Consider the following 26,777-nt stretch of genomic DNA (forward strand, 5'->3'; position numbering starts at 1 on the left):
ATTATTTTTACAGGGTCACAATGATAGAGTTTAGATAAAAAATTTTATACTTTTTGACAAGGATGAGCACGTAAATGAAAGTCAACTTCATTAGTATTTGTGTTCCTTGTGGTACGAGAAGAATTTAAGATGACCCCGAATTTTTTTGCAATTTTCTTCAAATTATATATACTTTTGTCTTGAATTATTATTATTATGTTAATTTTAATGATCAAAATTCAAAGAAATCACATTATACATAATTTTTTGGCTCAAAAATCACAATTTGAGTAATTTTTTTAGGTTTATAACATACATCAGAGTTAAACTCTCGCAGTAAACACCCCAAGCCACTAAAATTTTGATTTTATAGTTTGTTTCACGCTAAATAATAAATTTTTAGTTAAACTGTATAAATGTGCATATAAATTCAGCTCTGAACGAAACAGTTGAAATCTTAGAGCTATACGCCATGCATGACAGTAGGAGTAAAAAAGTCAAGGGAATTCAATGGTCTACATGATTTTTTTTCACTTTTAAATTTACCTGAATTTTAAGGATCTCCAAAATTCTAGGCCCAGAAGTGGCTGAGAAAATAAAACCATTAAAAGCTGGTAATAGGTTAATAAGGTTAGGCTGGATAATAGGTTTGCACCTGGCTTCTTGGCCAGGTGCAAATCTACCACCAAAAGAGTTTTTTGGGTTTTCTTCATATTAGTAACACCTAAATAGGGGCCTAGAACCATAAAACATCTCTCAGGAGGCACTCCCCCTCAGCAGATCGCCCAGGTTGCATTGCCACATATGAATAAAACAAAACCGAAATTCTAGATAGCTGATTTTGAGGGACATTATTTTACGACATGTCACACTTAGCCCATCGGTTCCTTTGACTTTTTTACTCCTACGAACACGGCTTACACCTCCAACAAGGCCCAGACCAAATCAGAGTTGCATTTTTAACCGAATTGAGGTTTCGTGATAAGAATCATCTTAATTATTGTCCAGTCAACAAGATTTATAACTTTAATTCACTCATTCATTCACTTTTGATCATTTTTCTTTATTAAAAGGGTTTATAAGAGAATTTTTTACCCTCTAAATTACAAAAAATTGATGTTTTTTTCAATTTTATTTTGGAATTTTGATGGTAAAAGTTACTTTAGGTAGTTTTATACATACAAATAACATTAACTTCTACCAAGTTATATTTGTAAATGCTCTATACACTAACATACTAGTAAGGGTTCATCAGATAAGAAGAAATTACAATATATAATAGCAAAAAAACTACAAAATCAGCCCTTTATGATCAGTTTTTTTGCATAAACAGAAAATATTATATTATAAATAATAATGGATGAAAATAACTTACCATAATGAAAATTACCGACGTCGGGATCCCAAAAATACACAACTTTCTTTCTCGACATGGTCGAGCTCTTCTTAGTTAATTTCTACATCTAATCAATTACAAACACGAGGAAGCCATGACAGGTTCAAAAACCGGATATTCCGGTCACGTGATCACAATTAAGAAATCTTCATCGTTTGAGAATTTTTTTCTTTTAACTTTTTGTTTTTATTTAAAATTACTCTTTATTAATAAAATTTTAATTATAATTAACTTTAATGCCGTTTAATTTATTACTTACTTTTTTCACGCGTTACAAATGTTGATGTCTTGATTACAATTTTTAAAAATATTCACCGATTTTTAGTTATATTATTTTTAAATTCGTCAGCTAAAATAATTTTTCGGTTTTAATTTTTTGCTTTACTAAATTTTTAAATTTGAATTTTAAAATAATTTAAATATAAAAAAATTTCCCTAAAATAAATTTTTACAGAAAATGTATTTTTTATCTAAATCAGTAAATCTTGCGCCAGTATAAATATTAATTAATTACGCAAGTAATTTACTCTTGCACGTATTGTTAATAATAATTTCTTAACGAATATTTTAAAAATAAATTTAAAAACTTTTTAATGTAATTTCCCTAAAAATTTCCCTAAGTAATTTAATGAAATTATTCAGGGAAATTTTCGTAGCGACTTAAAAATGCCGGGTAAATCTTCTCTGTTTTATTTATTTATTTATTTTTTTGTAACTAAATTCTAATAATTGTTCGTTAAAACATTTGCCAGTGTTTGTTATCAAATTATTTTTTTCTTCAAAGCATTTAATAATATTTTTTAATATTTAGTTATCATTTACAGTATCGAAAATAATGTTGTATTTCGAATTAACTGTGCCATTAATAGGGATTATTAATTAATTTATTTTTCTTTTTCAAAATATTATTTATTAATTGCGAATTAAATTAACTTAATTAATTTTAAAAATATGTTATTGAGCGCCACCCAACTCAGATCTCAAACGTCGAATAAACTTAGCGCCATTTTTAATTATTGATTAAACACCAAGTAAGCCTCATCATAAAACAAAGCAACAACTTCTTTGTATAGAGTCATTAAAATATATTCATACGCAATATATTTCTGTAAAAACTCTCAACAATTATAAAAACAATAATATAACAATTATATCTATATATATATATATAATCGGGACGGGTTAATAATAATAATCAGCGCAGAGCCCAAATGGTTAGGAGTTGAAATTTGGCACACAGTTAGGGTACGTCACGAGAACGTACACTAAGAAGGGATTTTTCGAAATTTCCCCGGGTGGAAGAGCGACAGGATTAAGGCTTCAACAATGGTAGTGTTAAGAGAAAGTGACATGCAAGATTTACAGACGCAGATGCAGTTTTTTCGTTTTTGCGGAAAATCGAACATATTTTTAGACCCATCTAAAAATTCTCTAATTAGTCTGGAAACAGAGGGACCTAATTGTTGCATTCTGTGAAACCGGGTAAGATTGGCTATAATGTAATAATCTTAATCTTCGCTATCTTTACTTTTTGCCCGAGCAACGCCGGGTTTATCTGCTAGTTTCATAATACTGTAATTATTTGTGCGTTTATTTTTATACGGCAAGGCGACACGTGGACGAGGTTCCAACGGGGATGCTTTCCGGGAGGACTTTCTATTTAAAAAACTGGCCCCTATTTAGGTGTTACAGACGTGGAAAAAACCGCGGAAACTCCACATGATTAACTCGTTAGCCAGGCGCATACCAACGACCAAATTGTCCCAAATGATCAACTGATGGACCATCCCCAAAAAATTCCTGGGGATTTTTCGACCCGTTCGGATTCGATCCCAGGTGACCACTCGGCCGTCCGGCCTCCGCTCTTTTGTAGCCGTAAATTATGGCTTTGAGTTCGGGACGAAACCTTATAGCGTTTCATAAGTAGTTTGATCGGGATATTTCGGATTCCGTTCGTACATTTCTACCTTTATTCTGAGCCTAGCTGAGTTCATGTATAAGAATAATGAAAATTAGAAAAATTGTATGTTATCAAGGATGTGCTAAACAACATTGTACACATCATGCTAACGTAGTAAGTATTTTCAAATTTGTGCATTGCTTATAAACGTAAGAAAATTTGATTAAAATTTGTATTAATAAATTGCAGGATATGAAATATTTGCACAACTTTTGTATTTAATATACGGTAACTAAATTTTTCCAAATACTCATGTTTTAAATTTGCTTCAATGTCTTGCCAGTTTAATTATCAAGATTTTTTTTTCTTTTTGTAACTCTTTCCGCCGCGTGGGCACTAAAAGGGCCTCTTATAGCAAGCCCATTATGGGTTCGACCTGGCCCACAATTGGGCGGTCAGGTGGTGAGGGACGGAGACCGACATATCCGGATGCACCACCCCCGAAAAATTCCTGGGGATTTTTCGACCTGTCCGGATTCAATCCCGAGTCCCCCAGGGCGGCAGGCTGCTAACCTTGACCGCTCGGCCATCCGGCCGCTTTAATTATCAAGTTAGAATTTAATACAGAATAATTCAAAAGTCGCCAAATATTAAAAAAAAAAAAAAAAAAAAAAAAAAAAAATGCGAAATTTACCTTTATTTACAAATCATTCTGTATGTGTTGACCACTTATGATGTTACTTGCATAACACCAGATATATTGATACGCGTTCCACACGATATCAAGCGGATATTGACATATCCTGTGTTATGAAAGCACTGTAATTGCATTTCCCTATTTATGGAGACTTTTGTAACATAGTACGTTCTAATAGTTATTGAAATGCATTACTAGTATTGAATTAAAGATAATTTTCAAACATTTGTATATTTAAATTGGGTGAATGAGAGTACTCCTATTCAACTCTATCCAGAAATATTTAGCGGCGTAAATAAGAAAGAACTTGGTATGATAAGATTTCAAGACATAAAGAAGATATTTTCTATAAAATTTAGTATTAAAACTCGTTACTATGATACTTTTGCAGCAACAATCATTTTATTTGTACAAGACCCTCGTGCTATACAGAGATCTTAGCGATGTAGGGACATTACTCAAAGTGGTCCTTGGGACCAGCGCTGCCGCATGGGCAAATTGGTCATTGCCCAAGGCGGCAAATTTTCATAAATTTTCGTGAATGAAAGTAAAGAACAGGGAAACTATCGTAGTAATGTAAGTGAAATCAACATTTAAAAACATTAAAATTTCTTTTCAGTTGCATTAGTTATGGCATTCTAAAACCATTTTTTCCGTTTTATGTAGGGATTCCTATACATAAGGGACGTCAAATGCATGTCTTGTCCTTTAGCGGACCACCAGGGCGGCCCTAGAGTTTATTCTGCCCTGGTAGTCCGCATTTTGAAGGTGTTAAATCCGAAAGCATTAAACAGCGTGTTCGACGGCTGATCGTAATTAATTCTCTGTAATGTTTCTCATAAGTAGTGTGATACTGTCTTTCAAGAATGCAAAATTTGCAACGTGTCCTCGATAAACTACACTTTCTAAGTGTGCCCGTAAATAAAACTTCTTTTTCGTTGCTTGCAGCACCAAAAGTGCTGTAGTGGCGAATTTCGGTATTCATTTTTTATTTTTAAGGAAATACCTCCCGCATTTACCGAAATGTCATGATACCAAATTTGGTTGCATTTGGACTGCTAAATATCTATCTAAATAGCGTTGAATAGAAGTACTTTAATTATGATTACCCAGTTTTTCATTTTTTTCTCCATTCTGTAGGCACTGATAGATCTTTCTTTCCATATCCTTAGTGTATTCGGTCAGGCCGACATAGCAGCAATCGTATGGTAAGAAACAGGGCCCGACGTCACGCTGTGTATAAGTTTTCAAAATTATTCATTTGATATAATTTAATTAAATACAAATATAATGTTTTATATTTTTTTAAAATTAAGTGATGTCAATACTAAAACGGATTTCCTGTGTGTTTTCCTATGGAACTATTTTAATCTTTTTACACGTTTTTCTTTTTTTATTCCTAAATTTGTAGATTTAAATTTTATATTTTATTAATCATTTTAATAAAATTTAGAATTAATTTCAGTAAAATTAACTTAATTATGTTCTTTGCATACATTTATAATGTTATATAATGAGAGTAGCTCATAATTTAACTAAATTTTATTTATTATTAATGAAACAAAGTGAACAAATTTATCAAATGGAGTATTTTAAGACAATGTTAAACAAAATGTTTTTTAATTAAAACGCACGTTTGCTACGTCCCTTCGCCATGTTTGTGGTCTAGTTCCGCTTGCTTAAATTGCACGTGGTTTTTAACAATACACATTTAATACATATCTACTCATAATATGTACAGTACTACATGTAATTACTTATATATTTTAATATTAATTTATGTTGTTTACATACATTTTGAAATTGAAAAAGAATAAAATGACAAGGTATGCTTTTAAGTAACAGACTAACTAAGCGAACCAATAGCATAATCCGTTTCATTTGAAACGGACTTTGCTATTGGTTCGCTTAGTCAGCTGCTAGCAACTTTGACACATCCAATGTATCATTTTAATATATAATGGCGTAATCAGTTGATGACTTTAAATAATGTAACAATATTAAATTATTTATTTTTATGACACCTAAGAGATTTTAATGCATCTATTAAAACACAATACTTACATTTAAGTATTAAAATAAAAATATTAATATTTAATATGATTAGTCCATCTGGTGTTAAGTTTTTACATTCAAAAGTTTTTTTAATATAAAATTTATTAATTTTAAATATAAATATATATATTTCTACATTTAAAAAGTTTACTCAATTATACAATGCATTATAAATATTCCAAATGTAAAAACTTAAGAAGAATATTAAATATTTACGCCATTTTATTTTTTCATAAATTATTAATTAACAAACGATGTCTACGTTAACATTCAAAATAAATTTTTATTTAATTAAAAAAATCGAGAAAAATAATTTATTGCGTTATTATTTTTTTAACGTTCAGTAAATGTGTAATGTAAATTATGAAAGAAAAAAAAAAATCTAATTTGGAAAAGTTTCAAAATTTCGTAGGTGGAGTGACAGTAGCAGAAATATGGCGGATGAAGGTTGGTTTCAGTATTCCCGGTGTTCATAAAAGAAGAGTTTTAAGTATTATAATACCATTCCTTCAAATTAGAATTAACAATTCGTGTACAGTTAAGTATCAAGTTTAAAAATAATAAGAGAAGAATTGGCAGATTTTCAGTGTTTAGTAAATTTCGATTGATTTGTTATCGTATGAAAAATAGGCCTAATGCTGGTTATAAGTAAATCATTGTCCATAACTTTTATTTTGACACGTGAATATTGTTTTGATGCTCGATTTCAACCCGATTATTCTTACGAATTGTGAATTTTTCTTTATGTTTTTTAAATATGAATCCTTTATTTTGATTGGTTTTATTATGAAGAAGGTTTCATTCGATCGATTTATTGTAATGTCTATTAAAAGTCGATATTCTGGCTAAATTCTGTATTATAATCGCCTCTCTTTAATGCTTCCACCTCGATTTAACGTGTCTTGGTCGCATATTCTTCGATGTAAGCGTTGTAACTACGTAAAAATTAATTTTTTTAATATATTTTTTTACGTAAAATGTATTAATTCAAAATATTTTGCCTCGTTCGGGATAAAATTCTGAAATTATCTTTGTTTTAAAAGTAGTAAATGAGTCTTCAAATAAAAAGAAATACATTTTTTTATTGTAAAATATATACATAAAAAACCTTTCTGAGTGTGGGCATTAAGAAGGGATCTTTTTAATGACCTGTATGGTTTCAAATATGGGTACAATTACCTTACAATTACAATTGGGTCCTTACCGGAGCTGTAGATCGTACCCACGGGAGTAGAAGAGTTGGGAACCGTCCGATACGGCCGCCCGAAATTGGTCTACTTTTGCATTACTCTGCTAAGACATCTTATCCGAATATGCTTACGACAAGGTATTTGTACTGGGAAAGATGGTGTCCGACAAATCAAAAATTATTGAGGTTAGATGTAGACTTGAATCCAAATTTTGTATGTGGGCACGTGCCTTAATTGTCTTGGCTGCAAGTATAATACAAATTTTAATACTAGAAATTGTTTGTTTATTTTTTATGCATCGAATTTGACAAAGTTAATATATTCCACCCCTGCTACAACAGTACCGATAACGATAAAATGTAAAAACACACGAAACAATAGTTGTTATTTAGAATAAAGCAGTTTTTTTTACAGATGGCTTTTTAAATCGAGAAATTGACAAATAGTTTATCTTTGGTTTTAATGGCAGTTTTTTTGATGATGATAGAAAAATGGTGTAATTGTTAGTTAGTTATCGTTAGTTATTAATAGTCTTTTAGGTAATTTATAAATTGATGGTAAATATCTTTGTTAAGGAGTAGTAAATAGTCATGTAATTTTTGATTTAGTTGAATAAAAATTCTAATTTTGTATTTGATAATATTGATAAAGTTTTTCAGTGTCTTGTTTAATTTTCATATATAAAGTTATCTATTAAGAATTTTTGTAATTTTGAAGATTAGGAAATTTTCAGAGAAAAAAATTGCAAATCTGAAAACAATGATGATTTGCATCTCTTCTTTTCATTTGCTTGGTTCTTCTCTATATCCTAACTCTTTTGGATCTACTTCTCTTTGTATATCTTTCCATATTTTCTTTCTTCTAGATTAATATTATCACTATCTAATTCTCTATTTTTGTTTTTCAATTTTCCATATTGTCATCCTTCTTCAACAGTATGAATTGGTGATTTCGTAAATCAGTTTGAATCAATAATTCAGTTTTTTTTATATGAGACTTTTATTATTTTTTTACATTCAATACTGAACATAATAAGTATTTAATAATGCATGAAGACAAAAAAAACATGCATTAATTACTTATTTATATTATGATAATTTAGTTTTCAATGGCAGTCAACATAAATAATAAATTTTGTTAAGGCTAGTTTACATGATACAATTACCACTGACATTTTGTCACTCAAAACCACAATGGATTTACCTTGTTTGATCATAAGTGCAACTTGTTGGTGACCTTGGTTTGTCAAACCATGGCCTTGTTATGGAAAATGTAATCTGTTGGATTTTCACTTGACATCGCAGCGTCAAACCAATCAACGACGACATTGACTTGTCACTTGAGAAACAAGTGCTCTTGCGCATGCTCAGAACTACTCATAAGTTGTATTCCAGTACATCATGTAAACATCTGAATCGTTGACAAATCTTGTCTGTGTTTTTTGAATGCGAGAAAGTGTTGGTGGTAGTTGTATTGTGAAAACCTATCTTTATTTGTTTTTATTTACATAATTTTATTTATCGTAATTGATTATTTTAGTATCAACTTTTTATCTATATGATCAAAATATCATTGATAATATTTGACTATTTGCGATCAAAAATAAACTTTATTTCTTAATAATAACTTAATTTTCTAATTTTTATGATTTGCTAAATAATTTTATAATTAAAACCTATGTTGTATCATTTAATGCCATCATTTTTTATAGTGTTATAGTATAGTTGTACCGTGACTTATAAGTGTCCCAACTTAAAGAGTTTTTTAAGATACGAGCCGTCTTGCGGTTGAGTTTTTGCTTTGAGTTAAGAACTAAAATTAGGGTTACGTGCCAGCTTCTATGAGATACCCCACTATACTAGTTGGCACAGCAAATCATAGATTAAGAAAAGGAAGATGGAAAACTGCCGTAATTTCGTCATTTTTATTACTCTTCCAATGTCTAACAAGCTAGCTTATAGAAAAACACGTGATTGAGTGACATAGGCATGAGTTCACTTCCATGTGTGTGGTGCCACTGTCTCATTTCTCAAATTTTCCATTTTTTCTTTCTTTATCTATGCAACAAACACCACAACATCCGCAAAACCAGTTTATTGCAGTACATTCTATTGTGTTTTTATATAATATTCATAATTTATAAGTATATTTTTCTTATTTAAAAACATGTAACAAAAAAGTGTGGTGTTTTGGGGGGTCCATAATGGATTAATGGCATTTCAATTCATTTCATTGGGGAAAACTGATTTGACATACGATAATTTGAGTTAAGAGTTCTGTCACGGAATGAATTAAACTTATAAGTCAAGGCATCACTGTATATAATTCTTCTTCTTCTTCAATGCTGCCAAATTGAATTTGCGACTTCATACTGATATTGTTCTCTGTCTAGCACTGTGTGTAGAATTTGTGCTGTTGTCATGTGAAGCCAGGTGTTGATGTTGTCTAGCCAGGCCATTTTTGGTCTGCCTGGGCATTTCTTGCCTTCAATCCTGCCCTCCAGGATGAGTGTCAGTAGATGGTATTTTTGGTGGTTCCTAGTGATGTGACCTAGGTATTTGCATTTCCTGCTGATGATGGTTTTGATCAGGTCCCGGTCCATGTGCATGTCCTGCAGGACCTGTGCGTTGGTTATCTTTGCTGTCCACGGGATTTTCAGCATTCTTCGGTAGAGCCACATTTCAAATGCCTGGAGCTTTTTTGTAGTGGCTGATTTTTGAGTCCAGATTTCTACACCATAGAGCAGGATTGGCCAGATGTAGCATTTCAATGTGCATAATTTAAGCATGATGTTTAAACTTCTGTCGGTAAGGAGTGTTTTCCATTTGGTGATTGCCTGCCTGGCTTGTTCAATTCTGCTCTTGATTTTGGCCTTGTGGTTCAGCTGGTCATCAATGAGTACTCCGAGATACTTGAAGCGGTGTACTTGCTCCAACTTTTCGTTTTTTAATTTGATCGTGATTTCACTTGGAATCCTGCTGACCTTTATCTCCTTTGTTTTCTTTTTGTTGATTCGTAGCCCCCATGCTTGGCTTTCTATGTTCACTTTGTTCAGGATGGTCTGTAAATCTTGTTCAAAATCCGCTATTAGTGCTGTCATTGTCTACATATCTTAAGTTATTGGTGTATTGTCCGTAAACCTTTATGCCGATGTTCTTGTTGGCCAGTGTTCGATTGAAAATCATTTCCGAATAGATGTTGAAAAGAATGGGAGATAATGGGCAGCCTTGCCAGACACCTTTTTGTATTGGGATTGGGTCTGTCAGGTTGTCATAGCGGAGCCGGGCTGTTTGATTCCAGTAAAGAGTTGCGATGAAGTTGATATCATTGTTTTCAAGCCTAGGTTTTCTCAATTGGTCAATTATGCGATTGTGGTCTACTGAATCGAAGACCTTCTCGTAGTCAATAAAACACATGTACATAACTTTTTGGTGTTTATAGCACCTCTGTAGCAATATTTGTAAGCAGAAAATTGCCTCTCTGGTGCCTAGTCTCCTGCAGAAGCCAAACTGTGTGTTTCCTAGTGCGTTTTCGCATTTGCATTGTATTCTTTGCTGAATTACCTCGAGGAAGACTTTTAGCACCTGGCTCATTAGGCTGATCAGCCTGAAGTCTTTGCATTTTTGGCTGATAGCATTTTTTGGTAGGGCCACAAAGATTGATTGGAGCCAGTCAGATGGAATAACGTTGTTGTAGATTTGATTGAACCATTTCGTTAGTTGCTGAATGTTGTTGTAGTCTAGTTGCTTCAGCAGTTCCACATGAATCTGGTCAGGTCCATGGGCTATGCCTGTCTTTGCTCTTCGGATGGCATGTTCCACTTCAGATGTTAGAACGTGGAGATTGTCTTCCTGCACTTGTTGTTGCGTTTCTGTCAGTTTTCTGTCGGCATCGAACAGATTATATATATACAGGTATACCTTGCCTTATGTTGGTAATTGGTTCCAGGAGAGGCAACGTAAGTCGAAGTTACTTGTGTAGTTACGGCGTAAGTCGAAACTACGGTGGAAAATGCCAATAATGAGCACTTAAAGACTGCTAAATAAAACGACAACACAGAAACACAGATGTTTTCATGTTTCGTTCTCTAGGATTTATGATGATTATATTAACATTTACTGTAAATATACATATTGTAATACAATTTTATGTGCTTTTAATGCTTTTCTAGTGATATTACGACTTCAATATTTGTGATGGACGGATGTAAAGTCGAATAAAATGACTTAAACTTGATTTTTATTTTTCCATATACTTTTTTGACAAACGACGTATAATCGAGAACGATGTAACGATATACCTGTAGTTCTTCCAGATGTTGAGTTTGGTTTGTTTGCTTATTATAGGTTGATTGTTGTTCGTATATAAGCTTGGGATAGGAGCCAGTTTGTAGATGCTTCCAGCTTCTTTCAGCTTCTTGTGCAGGTTAAAGTTATGATTTTTCTCGATTAGGTCTTTGATTTCTGCACACTGCTCTTCTGTCCATTTTTTCTTCGCCTTTCAGATTTCTTGTTTTATCTTTTGTTGTATTTCTTTGTATTTTTCCAATTGTTGTTGCCTTTGAGTATTCTCTGCTTGTCCATTAAATCTAGAATGTGCTGGTCATCCACTGTTGTTTCTTTTTCAATGCCTGATGTCCTAGCAGGGTTTTTGTTATTTCATCGATCACTGTTTAAGTGAATGCCCGAACGCTTGCACGTCTGTTGTTGCTGCTTCAATCGATCGGATTGTAGTGTTGAGATAAAGTTGTAATTGTCGCCTGATGGCGTTGTTCTTCAGTTTCTCCAGATTGGTTCTTTTTGGTGTGCTTGTGCGTTTTGCTGATCATAGGTGGAGGCATAGTGTTGCTGTCACTGGGTTGTGGTCTAATGATATATCAGCTCCAGGGTAAGTTTTTGCCTTGAGGACACTTGACTTACATCTGGTGTTGATTAAGATGTAGTCAGTTTGGTTCCTGATGATATTGTTGTCAGAGTCTTGTGGCGAGGTCCAGGTGTACAGTTGTTGAGGTGGTAGTTTGAATCAAGTGTTGGCAATGCTAAATTTTACTTCTTGGCAAAGCTGAATGAGTCTGTCGCCTCGTTCATTCCGTGTCCCCAAGCCATGTTCTCCGACTATGTTTTGTAACTTTCCCTGACCGACCTTGGCATTAAAGTCACCAAGGATGATCATTATGTTGTGCTTCTTCAATGGCTTTAGAGTATTTCTTAGCTGGTCGTAGAACAATTCAATTTCTTGATTGTCTTTGTCCACTGTTAGTGTGTAGACCTGGAGCATGTTGAGGTTGATCTTATTGCCTGCTAACTATAGTAATGCGATTCATTCCAATATTGGGGTGAGACTGGTGACTTTGTTGGCCAGTTGTTTATGGACAGCGAAAGCAACACCGTACATCTTCTTGGTGTTCTCATCTCCTCCGGAACAGAAGACGTGGTGGTCATTTGATATAAACTTCTTTCTTCCTGGCCATTTGGTTTCACTTAGACTGAGTATATTGATGTTGATTCATTCCATTTCTTGTAAAACATTGGCTAGTTTTCCTGCTTGTAGGCTTCTGACGTTCCATGTAGTTATTTTTAGAGAATTCTTCGACACTAGTTCAGAGATTCTTAGCACCCCTGTTCCATTTAAGAGACACTGAGACTCGGAGCCATGGTTTATTTTGCTTGCTATCATGAAGTTTCCAAGGGAAGATGATCCAAGTAGTTTCCCGTTGCATTCTTGGATCACAATTTAGTTGAAAAGGTCACGGGTAGACCTTTTTAAATGGGTTTCGTCTGAGGTCTCCACTGAAATCTTTCCGCCCTTCTGGGAGTGTATAACGGCCCCAACAGCATGGCTTTCAGTTTCTCAGATATACGCAAACTCTCTCGCCACGTTAAGGCATCGTCTCTCTCTTGAGAGTGTATATAACTAACCAATAAATAATATACTGGTATATATAATGTAAATAAATATTGATGGAATTTCAGGATGATCCAAAAATAATTTCGATTATCCTGATAATCCTAATAGTTATTTAGCATTAAAATTTTAATGTAAAAAGTGTTTTTAATTAAATGTTTTGATAAAAACTTTACATTCTATATAGATTCTGTAGTGTTAATGATCTAATTTAGTAATTTATTATTTATATAACATATGTATGTGTTGTAAAATCAATATATTAAACTATTATCTGTCAATTCTCCTTTGCATTATCATCATGTGGAAATTTTTTTAACTAATTTTGTTCTAGAAGTTATCATTAGTTGGAACTTTGTTTTATTTTATTATTGGAAATAAACATTTAAACAAGCAGATTTACAGTAGAGACTCGTTAATCGGAACCCCGGTAATCGGAACGATTTTCAGTTGGACTGTGTCGTGCTGAATCGAACGTTTTTGATACTAGATTTACTTCTAAAGTATAATTTTTATGTTTTTATATTCTTCAATATATTTATTTTGTTTGTACAAAATGAAGAAATAATTTTTAACGATATGATAGCCTCGATTATTATTATAAAAATTTTCGTTTGGCTTAAAATTGATGAAAATTCAACATGAAGCGACATGCAACGGAGAAAAATTCAACACAAAGCGACACGCAACGGAGAAAAATTTGAACATCGGACAGGTTAATATATTTTTTCGTACATAATCAGTAATCGGAACAAATCACTAATCTGAACAACCCCAGTCCCCAATTGATTCCGATTTTTGGTTCTCTACTGTATTTAAAAAAGCTAACATTTTCAACAGTTTTTATAAGTCTTTAGATTCAGAAACAAAATTTGTAAGCACTAGAATATAAGTAGTAGAGTACATTCCAGAATGCAGAATATTTATGGGCACTGTATATGCTGAAGTATAGTTGACTTTTAAGCTTGAAAACAATCTTCCAAAATTATAGATCAACTTATACATTTGGAATAAAATATGAACCATTACTGCTAACTGATTGTCCACTACTTGCTGTATTACCAGCAAATTGCCACAAATACTTCTTACTAAAACTCATGTTTACTGACTTTATTTAACAAATATAACATTATAATAAAAATTCAGTATGAGTGATGCTGAATTAAACGATATCACTAAAACAAATGGAGGAATGTAAGCAAAGACGTAATACAGTGTTCTACTGTCTCTCATATAGCACATGCACTGGTACTGTTATGATCCTATTATTTATAAACTAGTATTTTATTGAAGGCATTGATTTTGGTTCAGTTGTGTTTATCAGTAGACCTGATGGTACAATAGACTTCTTACCAAGATAACTTACTGAAGATTTTTAACAGTTGATTCTGTCGAGCCTGAGTAGATTCTGTCGTCTAAATCTTTTTTATACGAACTGTATAATGTTTTCATAAGAAGAATAGTGTAACAGTAGAATCTGAGTCCAATATTTATTTAGATTAAATTTTTTTTTTTTTTTTTTTTTTTGACACTACATATCCCATCTTTAGAACCTACAGAATTGGAACAAAAAAGAGACTTTTTATTTCAGTTTTGTAGGTGTAGTCTTGAAAAATCTGAAATAAAATTTGGCCTCCTTCATAGATTCTAGCATCATACTAGTCTTCTTACTTTTTATGGAACATGCAATCTGTTTAAATATGTATATTATATATTGAAAGGTGTTATGGTTAATGTTTTCACCATAGGCTACCTCATATCTCAGGTAGCCATAGTTTAGTTCTAGTTTATAAGTATCTTACCAAAGATACTGATAAGCTGTATAAACAGATGTAGGTCTAAACCAGAATTTTGAGCAGAAAATCTTAAACTGACATAAATACCAACATTACAATTATGGCACTCAGCTAATTGTCCAACATGACTGCTTATTCTAAGATGCTTCGATATATCATTCTCAATAAAACATGAATCAGGTGCTTTTGGAACTTCATCCATTCTTAGAATTTCAGTTTTAAAATTGCAAAATTTTTTACATTAAAAACCAACATATATAATAGTGAAAATATTACTTTCTTTTTTAAATTGCTGGTTTAAAAGGTTTATTTTCAATGATTTAATACAAGGGGCCTGAAAAGTTACTGTATTGTGAGAAATTTGTAATGACATTAAAATTGTGTGTACAGTATTGCATACGCAACCTGTAAGTTTTATGTAATAATGTACGGTTGACTGATCAACTGGTACCGAATGGACGTCGTACAGGTCTCGTATACAATACCGTGTGTATAACTTTAGTTTCATTACACATTTCTCACTGCACAGTAATTTTTTGGACACACTGTATAATTAATTTTTTTAATTCATTTTGTCGTATATGGTCTTTGTCAGTTAAATTTGCTTTTTTTGTTTTTTAAATCGAGTTCATCTCTAGCTTTATGAATTCTTCTTATTAAAAACATTATTCCTTGTAAATTACTATAAGCATTTTTAACTTTTCTAGTTATAAAAAAAGAGTTAGAACTTTTATTCATATACAATAAAAAAAATTAGTAGTTAACATAATAAATCCACATTAAATAACTTTATTTTCTAATTATGATTATTTATTATATAATTTCATAATGAAAAGTTGTATTATTTAATGCTTAATGCCACAATTTGTTAGTGTTATAGTATGTAATTATACACACTCACTTCGTTTAACCTTAATATCCGGTACTTCTTGATCATCCAAACGAACGTTTTCGTCCTCTCCGAGGACTGCCTCAGGTTATTCGAACAAAAGAATACATTAGAGCAGGATTCCAATTTTTTGAATTAATTTCTCGAGGAATTTTCAAAATATTCGAATATAATTTGACTATACGCGTGCGCTATGACGCGTTGCCTTTTTCGTATTCGTCACACACGTAACGCCACGCGTGCGACAGAGTGTTGCCGTCTTTGGTGTTTATGCTATTTTTTGAATTATGTTTGTTATTTTTTGAATTAATTTCTCGAGGAACTTTCAATTAATTCGAAAAATTGGAATCCTGCTCTAATGTATTCTTTTGTTCGAATAACCTGAGGCAGTCCTCGGAGAGGACGAAAACGTTCGTTTGGACGATCAAGAAGTACCGGATATTAAGGTTAAACGAAGTGAGTGTGTATTAAGTTAACCGGTATTTAAGTCAAGTAGATGTGGTAGTATATAATTATACAATGAATAACATAATGGAAACTATCCAAAGTAAATAATTTAAATAAATATTGATGGAATATCATGATCCAGAAATAGTTATTTAGCATTGAAAAACAAGTATAAAGCCTAGAAAGAAATTTTCTGTTTGTGCCTTCTCTATCAGGATATAAATAGTGAAAATTACCGATACCATATAAATAATTAATTAGTTGAAGCCTAATAAATGCTGCTCCAGATATCAGAGATGTGAAAATTGTCCGAATAAAAAGTTAATGATTCTTATACTCTTTTAACAGGAAAATATTAAGAAAGTTCATTTAAGTTTGTAGTTTTAAGTAGTATTTGCTGTTAAAAGAAAAGATTAAGTGTTTTTTTATTTTAGCTTCTTGTCTTTTATTTTTTGTTGATTCGTTAGTCGAAATTTCTTTCGCAAAGGGTGTTACAAAGTTGATTCCATTCACCAATTGAATAAATTATTGTAATCTTATATCGGAACAATGAGACAAATGTGGCAAAATAAAATTAAACAAAGAAACTTTTTGAAAACTTGCTTTTATTTATAAAACAAAACATGGAAATGCTTGCTTCATGGGCCACCTTAAACAGTGTTGGCCCAATTTTCTTCAATGAGTGGGGCCAGTTTTGTGTAAAACACATTGTATATGTCATAAGAGAAGACATTGTCTTTAAGGATGGAGGAAGAAAGAGAGAGTAAGCATGGAGAGGTTTATATGCAGCTTTGGATTGATAGAAACTGTGATTGACAATAGATTCTCATTTTTCAGTTCATACTGGATAATACAGATAAAATTATACCTGAATTAAAATGATTTTTATTTATATATGATTAACAATTAAATGATAATTTTCATTACATATATATCTTAAATTGAAGATCTGTACCTGAAGATACAATTTGAACTGTATAATATTACACTAAGATATTCAATAAAACCAATAGAACACAGTCTTGCCCACAGCTGAGATGATCAAGAATTGGGAAATTCTGGATCACACAGCCTACAGTCAAGATCTGTCATCATAAGATTATTGCCCATTTAGTGTTTGAAGGAAGCTTTGGGAGACAAGATTTGCTCAGAATGCTGAAATCAGAGTTATACTCCATTCGCACCGAGCATTTCAATCTAGATTGTGACCAAGGTCGGCGACTATGCCTTGGTGCAAACACCCTCGACTGAAACGAGGTTCAATTGCGATTGACTCGAAAGAGTTCTTGAAACTAGATCCAGTCATAAGAGAGATCCCACAATCCCACACGCGTGAGAAAATACAAGATGGCTACAGAACACGTGTCGGGCTATCGGCAAAGAAATAAAAAAGATGTTTGGAGAGACGATGACATCTGTCTATTATTAGATATATGGCAAGAAAAAGTATTTATTTCTAATCAAAACTTCCATTTTGTGTGTTGGTGTTTGTGACTTACCAAGTAGTTATGCCAGTTTTATCATCGCTTACAATACCGGGTTATTCTCAAGCGAGTTACCTGTGTGAATGGCACGACGTTTGACTGGCGACAGTCACAATCCAGATGGTAGGTAAATCAAGATCGAAGTTAGTCGTGGATTGTGTGCGAACGGGGTATTAGTCACGCAGTGGCTTCGACACCAGTCAAAGAATTTCTCAAAACAATTTCAATAGGAATTGTATAGTCACAATTAGCAATTTGAGTTTTTACTGTTTACCATTGAAAAAGTCATTGAATTTCAAAAAAAAAATTACTACATAATTAGTAAAGTTCAACTACCAATATAAGTAAATATTCTGTAAAACAGAAGAAACACTCCAAACAAGCCTGAAACATTTTATGTACAAAAAATTTTTTATAATTTTTTTCTTTTTTTTACAGTAACACAGTAAAGTCATGTGATGGAGTCAGCCCTCATTTTCAGGCTCTTTCTGTCTCAGTATTTAAAAACATCTCTCTGGCATTAGCACAATTAAAAAATATCATTAGTAAAAGTATTTGTCCTTGGATTCTTTGCTAATGATATTTTTTAATTGTGCTAATGACAGAGGGATGTTTTTAAATACTGAGGCAGAGAAGAGTGTCAAAATAGAGATTTACTCTATAATACGGTTTTATTGTGTTCTTGAGGTGTATGAAAAAGACAAATTTATGAAGATGCTTTTTTTTATTTTTTTTTAAATGTGTTTTGGGTTGTTTGGAGTGTTTCTTCTGTTTTACAAAATTATTCGAGTACCAGATAATTTCTTAGAAAGTCCTATAATTTAAGAAACTATAGTATACGTGTATATAATAATCCAATGTAAATACAGACGATTCTTGGCTTTCAGATAACTTTCTTTTGTATGGAATATTTTGATATGTTATGTTGGATATGTGCAGAAACTATGTCAATAAGAGATACTACTCATTGAGATGGCATGCAATTTATTTAATAAATCTGAAAATGATGTGGTGAATGACTATACTGTATTGATTAATACCCGCAAAAACATTAATGAACATGTTTTTGTCCAAATGATTTGTGTGCATATACTGTAATATTTATTTTCTGGACATTAATTGTATACAACTCAAAAACAATGTATGTTCAGAGTATGAGAAACTTGTTTACAGGTTGCGCACTACTTTTCAGAGGGTGCTGGATTAACAAACTTCTACTGTGCCTTGCATTTACTAAATTTAAGTTGAATATAATATTCAAATGTATTAATATTATCATTGCAAAAGTCAATCACCTGACAAATACAACACAATGCTCTACTATTGATATCTGTAATCTATTATGAATCAAATTTATTTTGACATACATTTAGATTAGAAGTCATGGAAAAAAATGTACAGATTAAAGTATTTTTCTATATTAAATTGATAATTTTTATCAAACAAAACTAGTGTTTTGAAATAGATTGTCTACAGTGTCTGTGTTTCTAGAAAATTTGATTGGAGATGCTTAGTAACATTGATTTGGTGATTTTTAATGGAGGATTTACACAAACAATGCACATTCTTCAAAGTTTGCTTCAATTTGGGGAAATGGGCCAGTGAAAGCTTTTTGATGAAGCTTCAGCAAAAAAAAATGACAGCATTTGAATGGTACAAGAGGATTAAAGATGGCCACTGGTCATTCATAGATGATTAGTGATATGGATGTTCAAAGGTAGTGAGACAATTTAAAACTTGTGAAAATATTAAGAATTTGATATCCGAAAATCAGAAAGTTGCTGAAGAAATCAATGTGTCATTTAGATTGTCATTCAATCATTGCAAAGATCTTGATTAAAAGGAAGAGCAAGCAAGTTGTTTCTCAGATATTAACCCAAGAGCGCACGGAGGAAAATTAAATGGTCTGCTAAAATATGCTATAGATCTCTAGATGGCCGAAGACAGCAAGATGAGTGGGCAGATAGTGATAACCAGTGACAAGACTTGGGTCTGTGGGTATGGTCCCAAAAGAAAATTCGAATCAACCTAACACCAAACCAAATAGATTGGCAGACACAACTCAAAACCAAAAAAAATCCAGAATGTCAAAGTTAAAGGTTCTGTTAGTTATATTCTTTGACAATAAAGGTCTAGTCCGGAGTAAATTCATTCCCGAAGAAGTAACAATCAACCAGAAAATTTCTATCCATTTTGCAAAGGTTGCAGAAAAACTGTGAGAAGAAAAAAAACCTTAAAAAATGTGCACTCAGAATTGGTCTCTCCATCACAATAATGCTTGTTCAGTTCTTTCCTTTTTGGCTAAAAATAACACACTCATACTTTCTTGGCCACCCTGTTCTCCAGATTTAGCCCCAAATGAGTTTTTTCTTTTTCCCAAAATTAAAGATGACACTGAAAGATAAAAGATTCTATACGAAGATGACAATCAAACAAAAATTGCTGGAAGTTTTTTTTCTCTTCTAAATGTATATGCAGTAGGACATTGCTAATTCAAACCCCTGTTGTCTGAAATTCTAGTTAATCCAAACATCCAAAAAAAAAAAAATCTGGATCATGCTCTTTGAATAGAATGCAACTGTCATTTTTTCCTTGCACTATCCAGATTATGCATCATTTACAAAGCTTCAAAGTAAAAATTTGTTATTGGAATAGAAAACAAAAGCTAGTTTCCTGTCGTCTCCTTCCCATATAGTCATCACTTACAGAAAGAGATTGAAAACCCTTGCAAACATGAACCGAGTTTGTCTGTTCTTGTGACGCCAACTGGTGTCGATTGTCCCGATATAATACAACAATCTTGTCATCCAGGTATGGTATATTGAGAAACCTTGTACAGTATAACGTCGATCAACTGAAAGAATTTTTTTTTTTTTTGTACATAATTGGTTATTCGAAAAATTGATTTTCTGAACAACCCCAGTCCCCTATTGATTCGGATAGTTGACGTTCTACTGTATTAACAAAATGTGATAGGAATAAAGAAGTTTGGATAATCCTAAACACTTGCTAGTGTAAGGTTTGGGCTACAATTACTTTTGATTAGCGAGGTTCCTTTACTGCAAACAATAGAAAGTCATTCTTACATTATAAATTTTTACTTATATAAACATTTTTTTTAAAGGAATTAAATATTTTTTGTGTGATTTAGAATAAGTATTTAAAGCTCTTGTAAATTCATTCGTGTAACTGGAAAAAAAAAGATTAATTATTTTAATGTTTTATTAATTTACAAGTTTCTAATTAAAGTATAATTATTTTTTATTAGTGGATTATTATAATTTTTTGCTGTTGTTTACTTAGTTCACTTATCATTTTTAAGATTAATACTTTTAGTTTATTTTGATTTCAAAGAAAGGAAGGAATTGTAATTTTTATTTTATAATATGTAAGAATTGTTTTATTAATGCTCTGTTTTTGATTTCAGTTATTTCTTCTGTATGAATAACTTTTTCTTGTATCAGTGATCAAACTGAATATGCTTGTGTTATTACTTTTTAATTACAGGACGTATCTAATTTTTAATTTGGCTATTCTAATAAATTGTTGGCAGACGGCCAAGATAGTTAACGCATCAACCTACCACTCTGAGGAACTGGGGTCAAATCCGGGCTAGGGAATATTTTGGGGGCACCCTGTCTCCGGAGGAGCTGGGTGGTTCTGTTGAGAGGGGTAACTGGATCATCATCCATTTACTCGTGTTGTGGGCTTGGCCAAACCCGTGATGGATATGGATAAAGTTTTCTTAGTTCTTGTAGGATTTATCCAAGCCCAAGGTGAGGGCAGCTGATGCAAGGAACGGTCCATATGTATCCAGGACAAATTATCCACCAAAAGAACTCACAGTGAGAATGGAAAATCTCTCTTAGTGCCCACAGAATGGAGAGGATCTAAATGAAAAAAACAAATAAATTGTTAGCATTTAATTATGTATTCTGTTACTATAATGTTTTAATTGTTGTTGTTATTTATGATTTGAAATATTGGCTATCATTTAAATTATTGTATTTACTAACTGACTTATCGAATTATCTGAATTCACAGCTTGCAGTTGCTAAGAACACATTGGTTGTAGCAATGAAGGAATGGTTGGTTATATTGGAGAAGGAAAGAGAAATGCTTTGGATGTTGTTTTGATTGTAGTTTTTAAATTTAATTTGTTCTTTTACTTTCTAAACTTGGAATGTCTGCCAAGGATGAATATCTAATAGATTTTTCAATGATTGTTTTTATTTTAAATACCAGTAAAGTATTTTGGAAAACTTTCTCACCATGGAAGCTAAATATTAAACAATTTAGAGAAAAACAGTACATCACAACACTGTTATAATGTATTGTTTTTCTCTCTGATAGAATGTTTCTAAAACTTTTGTTTTTCAATAAATTTAATCTCCTTTCGTTCTACTTTTTCTGTTGCAAAGACTTAAGCTTGGTTTACACTGTCACGTGAACTACTATCAATGGATGAAACAAACACTAACTGAATAAAAATATTGTCTGTATTATACTATGTGACATAAATGACATAAACTAAGTTAGGATGTGATTAGTTAAAAAGGTTTCAAACACTAGTTGTGAAAAGTTGATTGGTCGAAAGAACCAAAGTTATGAAAAAGTTGAGATATTCTCAACTACTAACAAACTGGTTGAACACTTGCCAAAAGGGGATGAAGTGACAGTTTGTATCCACTTTGTAGAAGTTTGTATGCCGTTAGAACCTAGCTTTTCTCGACTTTTGCTAATTATCTACTCCTAAACTATCAACTAATTTAAGTGTGAAAAGATTAGTAAAATGGTTTCTTTATTGTTTGTTATTAAATAACTGATCCTTATTACTATTCAGACCCAATTCGTCTTAATCTTTTCCTTAATTTATTCACTTTGTAAAATCTTATGTTGAAAACATTTGGATATTTATTAATTTTGGATAGAAAATTTTCTGCTAAATATTCATTTGATTGCTCACATGTATGCTATGGATTGTAGAGTCCAGCATCGCGTCTCCAGAGTTGAACAACAATTAGATTTAATGTTCGATGCCAAGTTAGACACCAATCGCAATTTGTCTGTAAACCATGCCGACTTGCTAATTCTAGCAACTCTGAAAACTCCATAATATGTCTCTATTCCTTAAGGTGTGTTGTAAACTGTACTAGGGTTAAAAGTGCATGTGCTAATTTATAGAATTTCTAATGAAGCAGATATTTGGTTCATTAGTAGCAATAATTCAGAGTTTTTTTAAGACATATTTTGATTTGTTTTGAATTTTAATTGTATAATTTGTTTTGAACTTGAATGTTTTTAAGTTTATAAGTAAGTATTTTTCAAATTATTTATTATTTGAACTTGTATTATCTGATGATACTTTAACATTGTAGCAACATACTGAAATTTGCCATTTCTTGAAATGTTAGCACATCTTGTAATTTTCATTTGTTTCAGAATCTATTTAGTTTTTCTGGTCACTTCTTGAAATGCTAACTTGGTTTCTGCAGGTAGGTATTCTTTAGTGCCTATTTTCAACATCTGTCTAATGAAATCAAGCATTTCACATAATATCTAACAGCTATTAGCACATGGCATAAAACCTAACAATTGAATGTTTCCACACTTCTGTCTGTTGAACTTTTTGTTAATGTGAAATTTTGATTTTAAAAAAATATATCTTTTTAAATAGATATTTATTAATTTTAATGAAATAATTTCGCTCATTCCATGTTAAGTGATCAGGTTGCTACACCCGACCATTTGGTGCATGGCTTTCTAAGTTAACCAAAGGAAATTCCACAAAATCTTAAGTTTTGATACGCAATATTTTGGCTGTAGGAACCTTTAAGTGGTCAAAATGTCACAAAAGCAGTTTGAAACTTTTTCCATTTTTGGCATGCTGCCAATCAGTGGCTAAGATTGATATTTTTGAAAACTGCTGCGACAGTTTACTGCTTTGTATGGTGTAAATTATACAGAATTTTGAAGGATCAAGTTTGATTACTGTTCTTACTGGCTACAATCAAAGTTAGAAAAAATTCACTGCAAGAAAAAATTTCAATATGAAGCTAAAAATAGCAATAATTGCTAGATATAATCATTCACTTTTATAACTACTTAAAAGGGGATTTTTAGATGAATAAATTGAAATTTATGTCCCTCGAATCCGACATTCACTCGAATTCAAGAATTCTACCGAGTAATTCTTGTACTTGGGTTAACATCTGATTCGAAGGACGTGACATTCTGGTTTATTTGTCCGAAAAACCTCTTTTAAGTTGTTATAAAAGTGAAAATTTTATACTAATTTTTGACAGTTATATTTTCTGAACAAATCATCTTAGTAAAGATTTCTTTTGCGAGATTGTTGACTAGAACATCAGTTTCCAAGTTTCACTCATGGAACCTTTCATAAGACATGTTTTTTTTCCATGGTACCCAACTTGATCTCTAAATACTGAGCATTGTAGAACTGCAATGTTCTTCCTTCTTTCACCTACTCCTAATGTCTGAGTTGTTTGCATAATGTAGTAGGTTTGAAAGACAATTATTTATTATCTTTGATGGTTTTGTTTTAAAATCATTTTTAAATTTTATTTTTGAGTTTTTTCACAGAACTGTAAGCTTCCGCAGAACACTAGACGGTTGTTAATAAAGCTTACAAATTATTACAGATAACAGATTCAATACATTTGAACTGTAGGTTAATGCAAATAATATATCAGTTAACAGATAACATTAATGAAAAAATAAACAAAGAAACTAGTGGATAAATTGTTATACCTCAGTAATCAATACATCAAGAATATAATGTCTTTATATCAGAACTGAAATTTGGAATATGATTAGACTTGGCACGCGAGAAATAAACTGAAAAATCAACTTACCAAACTAAAAAATGAATAGATCTCATAAGGGACTATCTGTTAATTATGTGTACAGTTTTGGGGGGGAGGAGTTGTGAAAAATTGTATACAGTGGAGGAGGAGAGATATTGTGTACATGGACTTTTTGGTGGTATTAGCAACATACAAATTTGTTCTTATAAGCCTACTTACTAGTCACGTGGATAAATTATCAGTTAGAAAATATTTGCAGAATTTTTTAAATTCATTTTTTCAATGTCAGGGAGTTTATTAACTATTGTAAACATAATTGAAGGGGATTTGCCAAAAGTATGTGACAGGGAGGGGAGAGTAACTAACGGATAACCTCTAATTTACAAGCGTGTCTTTGGATAATAAACAGTAAAATGTCTTACATTTATTTTATTGATTAGCTTCTGAAGGTGGATTCTTGTGCTTAAACACACTGTCCATTTTTTAGTTTAATAACTGCATAAAGAAATTAGATATTTTTAATCCAAAGTTAAAGAAAAAGATTTTTATTGTTCTTAAGATACAGATGTATATTTGGATAATGAGCTTTCCTATGCGTAGAAGTCCGAAGTTATTTTCTACATTTTATTAAAATAACATGCCCTAAAGCATAGATATATGATATATTCATTTTATACTGAATAGAATATTTATTATTAGTATGTAAATTATGATTTTTTTTCTTGTTAGGTGCTTCTTCAAGCAGCTCTTTTGAAGATTCAAACGAGGTAGGTATAACATCTGCTTTGTCCTGTATATTATTGGTATGACTCAAACAAATTAATATGTTCAACTCGCCTTAAAATGAACACCAGTAAAACAAATTCCTGCATTAAAGCAAATTTTGCTGCTGCCTTGGCAAAATACCATTGTCTCAATGTTAATGCAATAAAGTGAACTAAAGTTTTGCCAGAATTCTTTAAACCAAACTGTAAATTAACTTTACGACCCTCAAGAAATAACCCTATTTCCAGTAATGGTTGCTTTTTACACTTTCTGATGTAAACAAAATTAAATTTTCACAAAATTTACTAAAAACTTGATTTATTCGGATGCATATAAAAACATTTCAATCAAAACTGAAACTAATTTAGATTGAATAACACCTTAAATAATATTTTAGCGACATTACTTTATTAAACAAACATTTTCGATCCTTTTCACAGGCTTGCATCAGATTTTAATGTATAAAATTAGAAAGTTTGAATTCAAATTTCTTGGTTGAAAATTCATGAAAATTTATATAAAAGGATTTGTAATAAAAATTTTGTGTTGTTTTGCAAAATACATTGTTACTAAAGGGTAAATTTTTTCCACACGTCTGCTTACAGACACGTTTGTCACATTCTCCCAGATATGGGGTTTTAACATTAAGTGTAAAACATTTTATGCACATGTGCTTTAATTATTCTCATCTCATATGCAGGAAGTTTGAATTTATTATAACACCAAACAAATACGATTAAACAGAAAATGTAATTTCGATATTAACGAAATCAAAACCGGCAGAAAACGCCACGACACGAAAGCTCAAAATTTTATATAGTTATGTGTATAATTGGAACAGATCTTGGGCATTTATAGTAGATATTATTTTTTGTGATCTTATTGCTTTCTGGAAATTAGTTGTATTTTCCTCAGACTTAGTGTCACAAACTAAGGTTATATCTTGAGAAATATAATTTGAATTAATATATTGGCAACTGAAAAAAAAATATAGTGTTTCATACAACAGAAAATCCATATTGGTCTTATAGGTTGGATTATAAATCAAGCAGCCGTAAAGTGAAAGCTGCTAAATTGTGTTTTAAAGGCTGAAACACAATAATTTATGTAACATATATCTATATCTAGAGTAAAACCTGTCTAAAATAGAATATGGCCTGTAATGATTTTTTTCAGAAGAACCTTATGCTAGGTGAATTTTTAAAACCAATTTCATATGATTTTAGATATGAGAAAAACTTACAAAGGAAGGTCTAATATCTTCTCTATAGTATAAGAATATGCTGAGAAGGTATTTGGTATTGTTTTGTCTTTCTTCAAATTATATACGTTTTTTAAACATAGAACATATTTTATTCAGAACGCATGAAAACTGATTTTAATGTTTCTAGAATATCAAACTCTCAAATTTATGATCAAATTTTTTTATAATGGGTGATCGAATAAAA

General features: G+C 31.6%; 2 protein-coding genes across 7 annotated transcripts in view; one reads left to right on the top strand and one right to left on the bottom strand.

The window, feature by feature from the left end:
• The window catches only part of HDAC3 (histone deacetylase 3), a 34,724-nt gene extending 33,234 nt beyond the window's left edge, over positions 1-1,490 (bottom strand). Inside the window, exon 1 of the mRNA XM_067279801.1 lies at positions 1,355-1,490. Coding sequence (XP_067135902.1) covers positions 1,355-1,412 — 58 coding nt within the window. The 5' untranslated portion in view covers positions 1,413-1,490. The remainder of the gene's footprint in view (positions 1-1,354) is intronic.
• A 4,927-nt stretch (positions 1,491-6,417) lies between these two features.
• Positions 6,418-26,777, top strand: part of LOC136983150 (ran-binding protein 3-like) — a 40,073-nt gene continuing 19,713 nt past the window's right edge. For 3 of the 6 annotated variants that reach the window (XM_067279793.1, XM_067279795.1, XM_067279796.1), the window contains exons 1-2: positions 6,460-6,517; positions 25,294-25,331. In XM_067279793.1, the coding sequence (XP_067135894.1) occupies positions 6,469-6,517; positions 25,294-25,331 (87 nt within the window). In that variant the 5' untranslated portion in view covers positions 6,460-6,468. Of the gene's footprint in view, positions 6,565-15,380; positions 15,404-25,293; positions 25,332-26,777 lie in introns of those variants that run through there. The other 3 variants (XM_067279794.1, XM_067279797.1, XM_067279798.1) reach the window with 3 other exon arrangements.

This window comes from Centruroides vittatus, unplaced genomic scaffold (assembly GCF_030686945.1).
Source record: "Centruroides vittatus isolate TY-2023 unplaced genomic scaffold, ASM3068694v2 contig_877, whole genome shotgun sequence".
Classification (NCBI taxonomy): Eukaryota; Metazoa; Arthropoda; class Arachnida; order Scorpiones; family Buthidae; genus Centruroides; species Centruroides vittatus.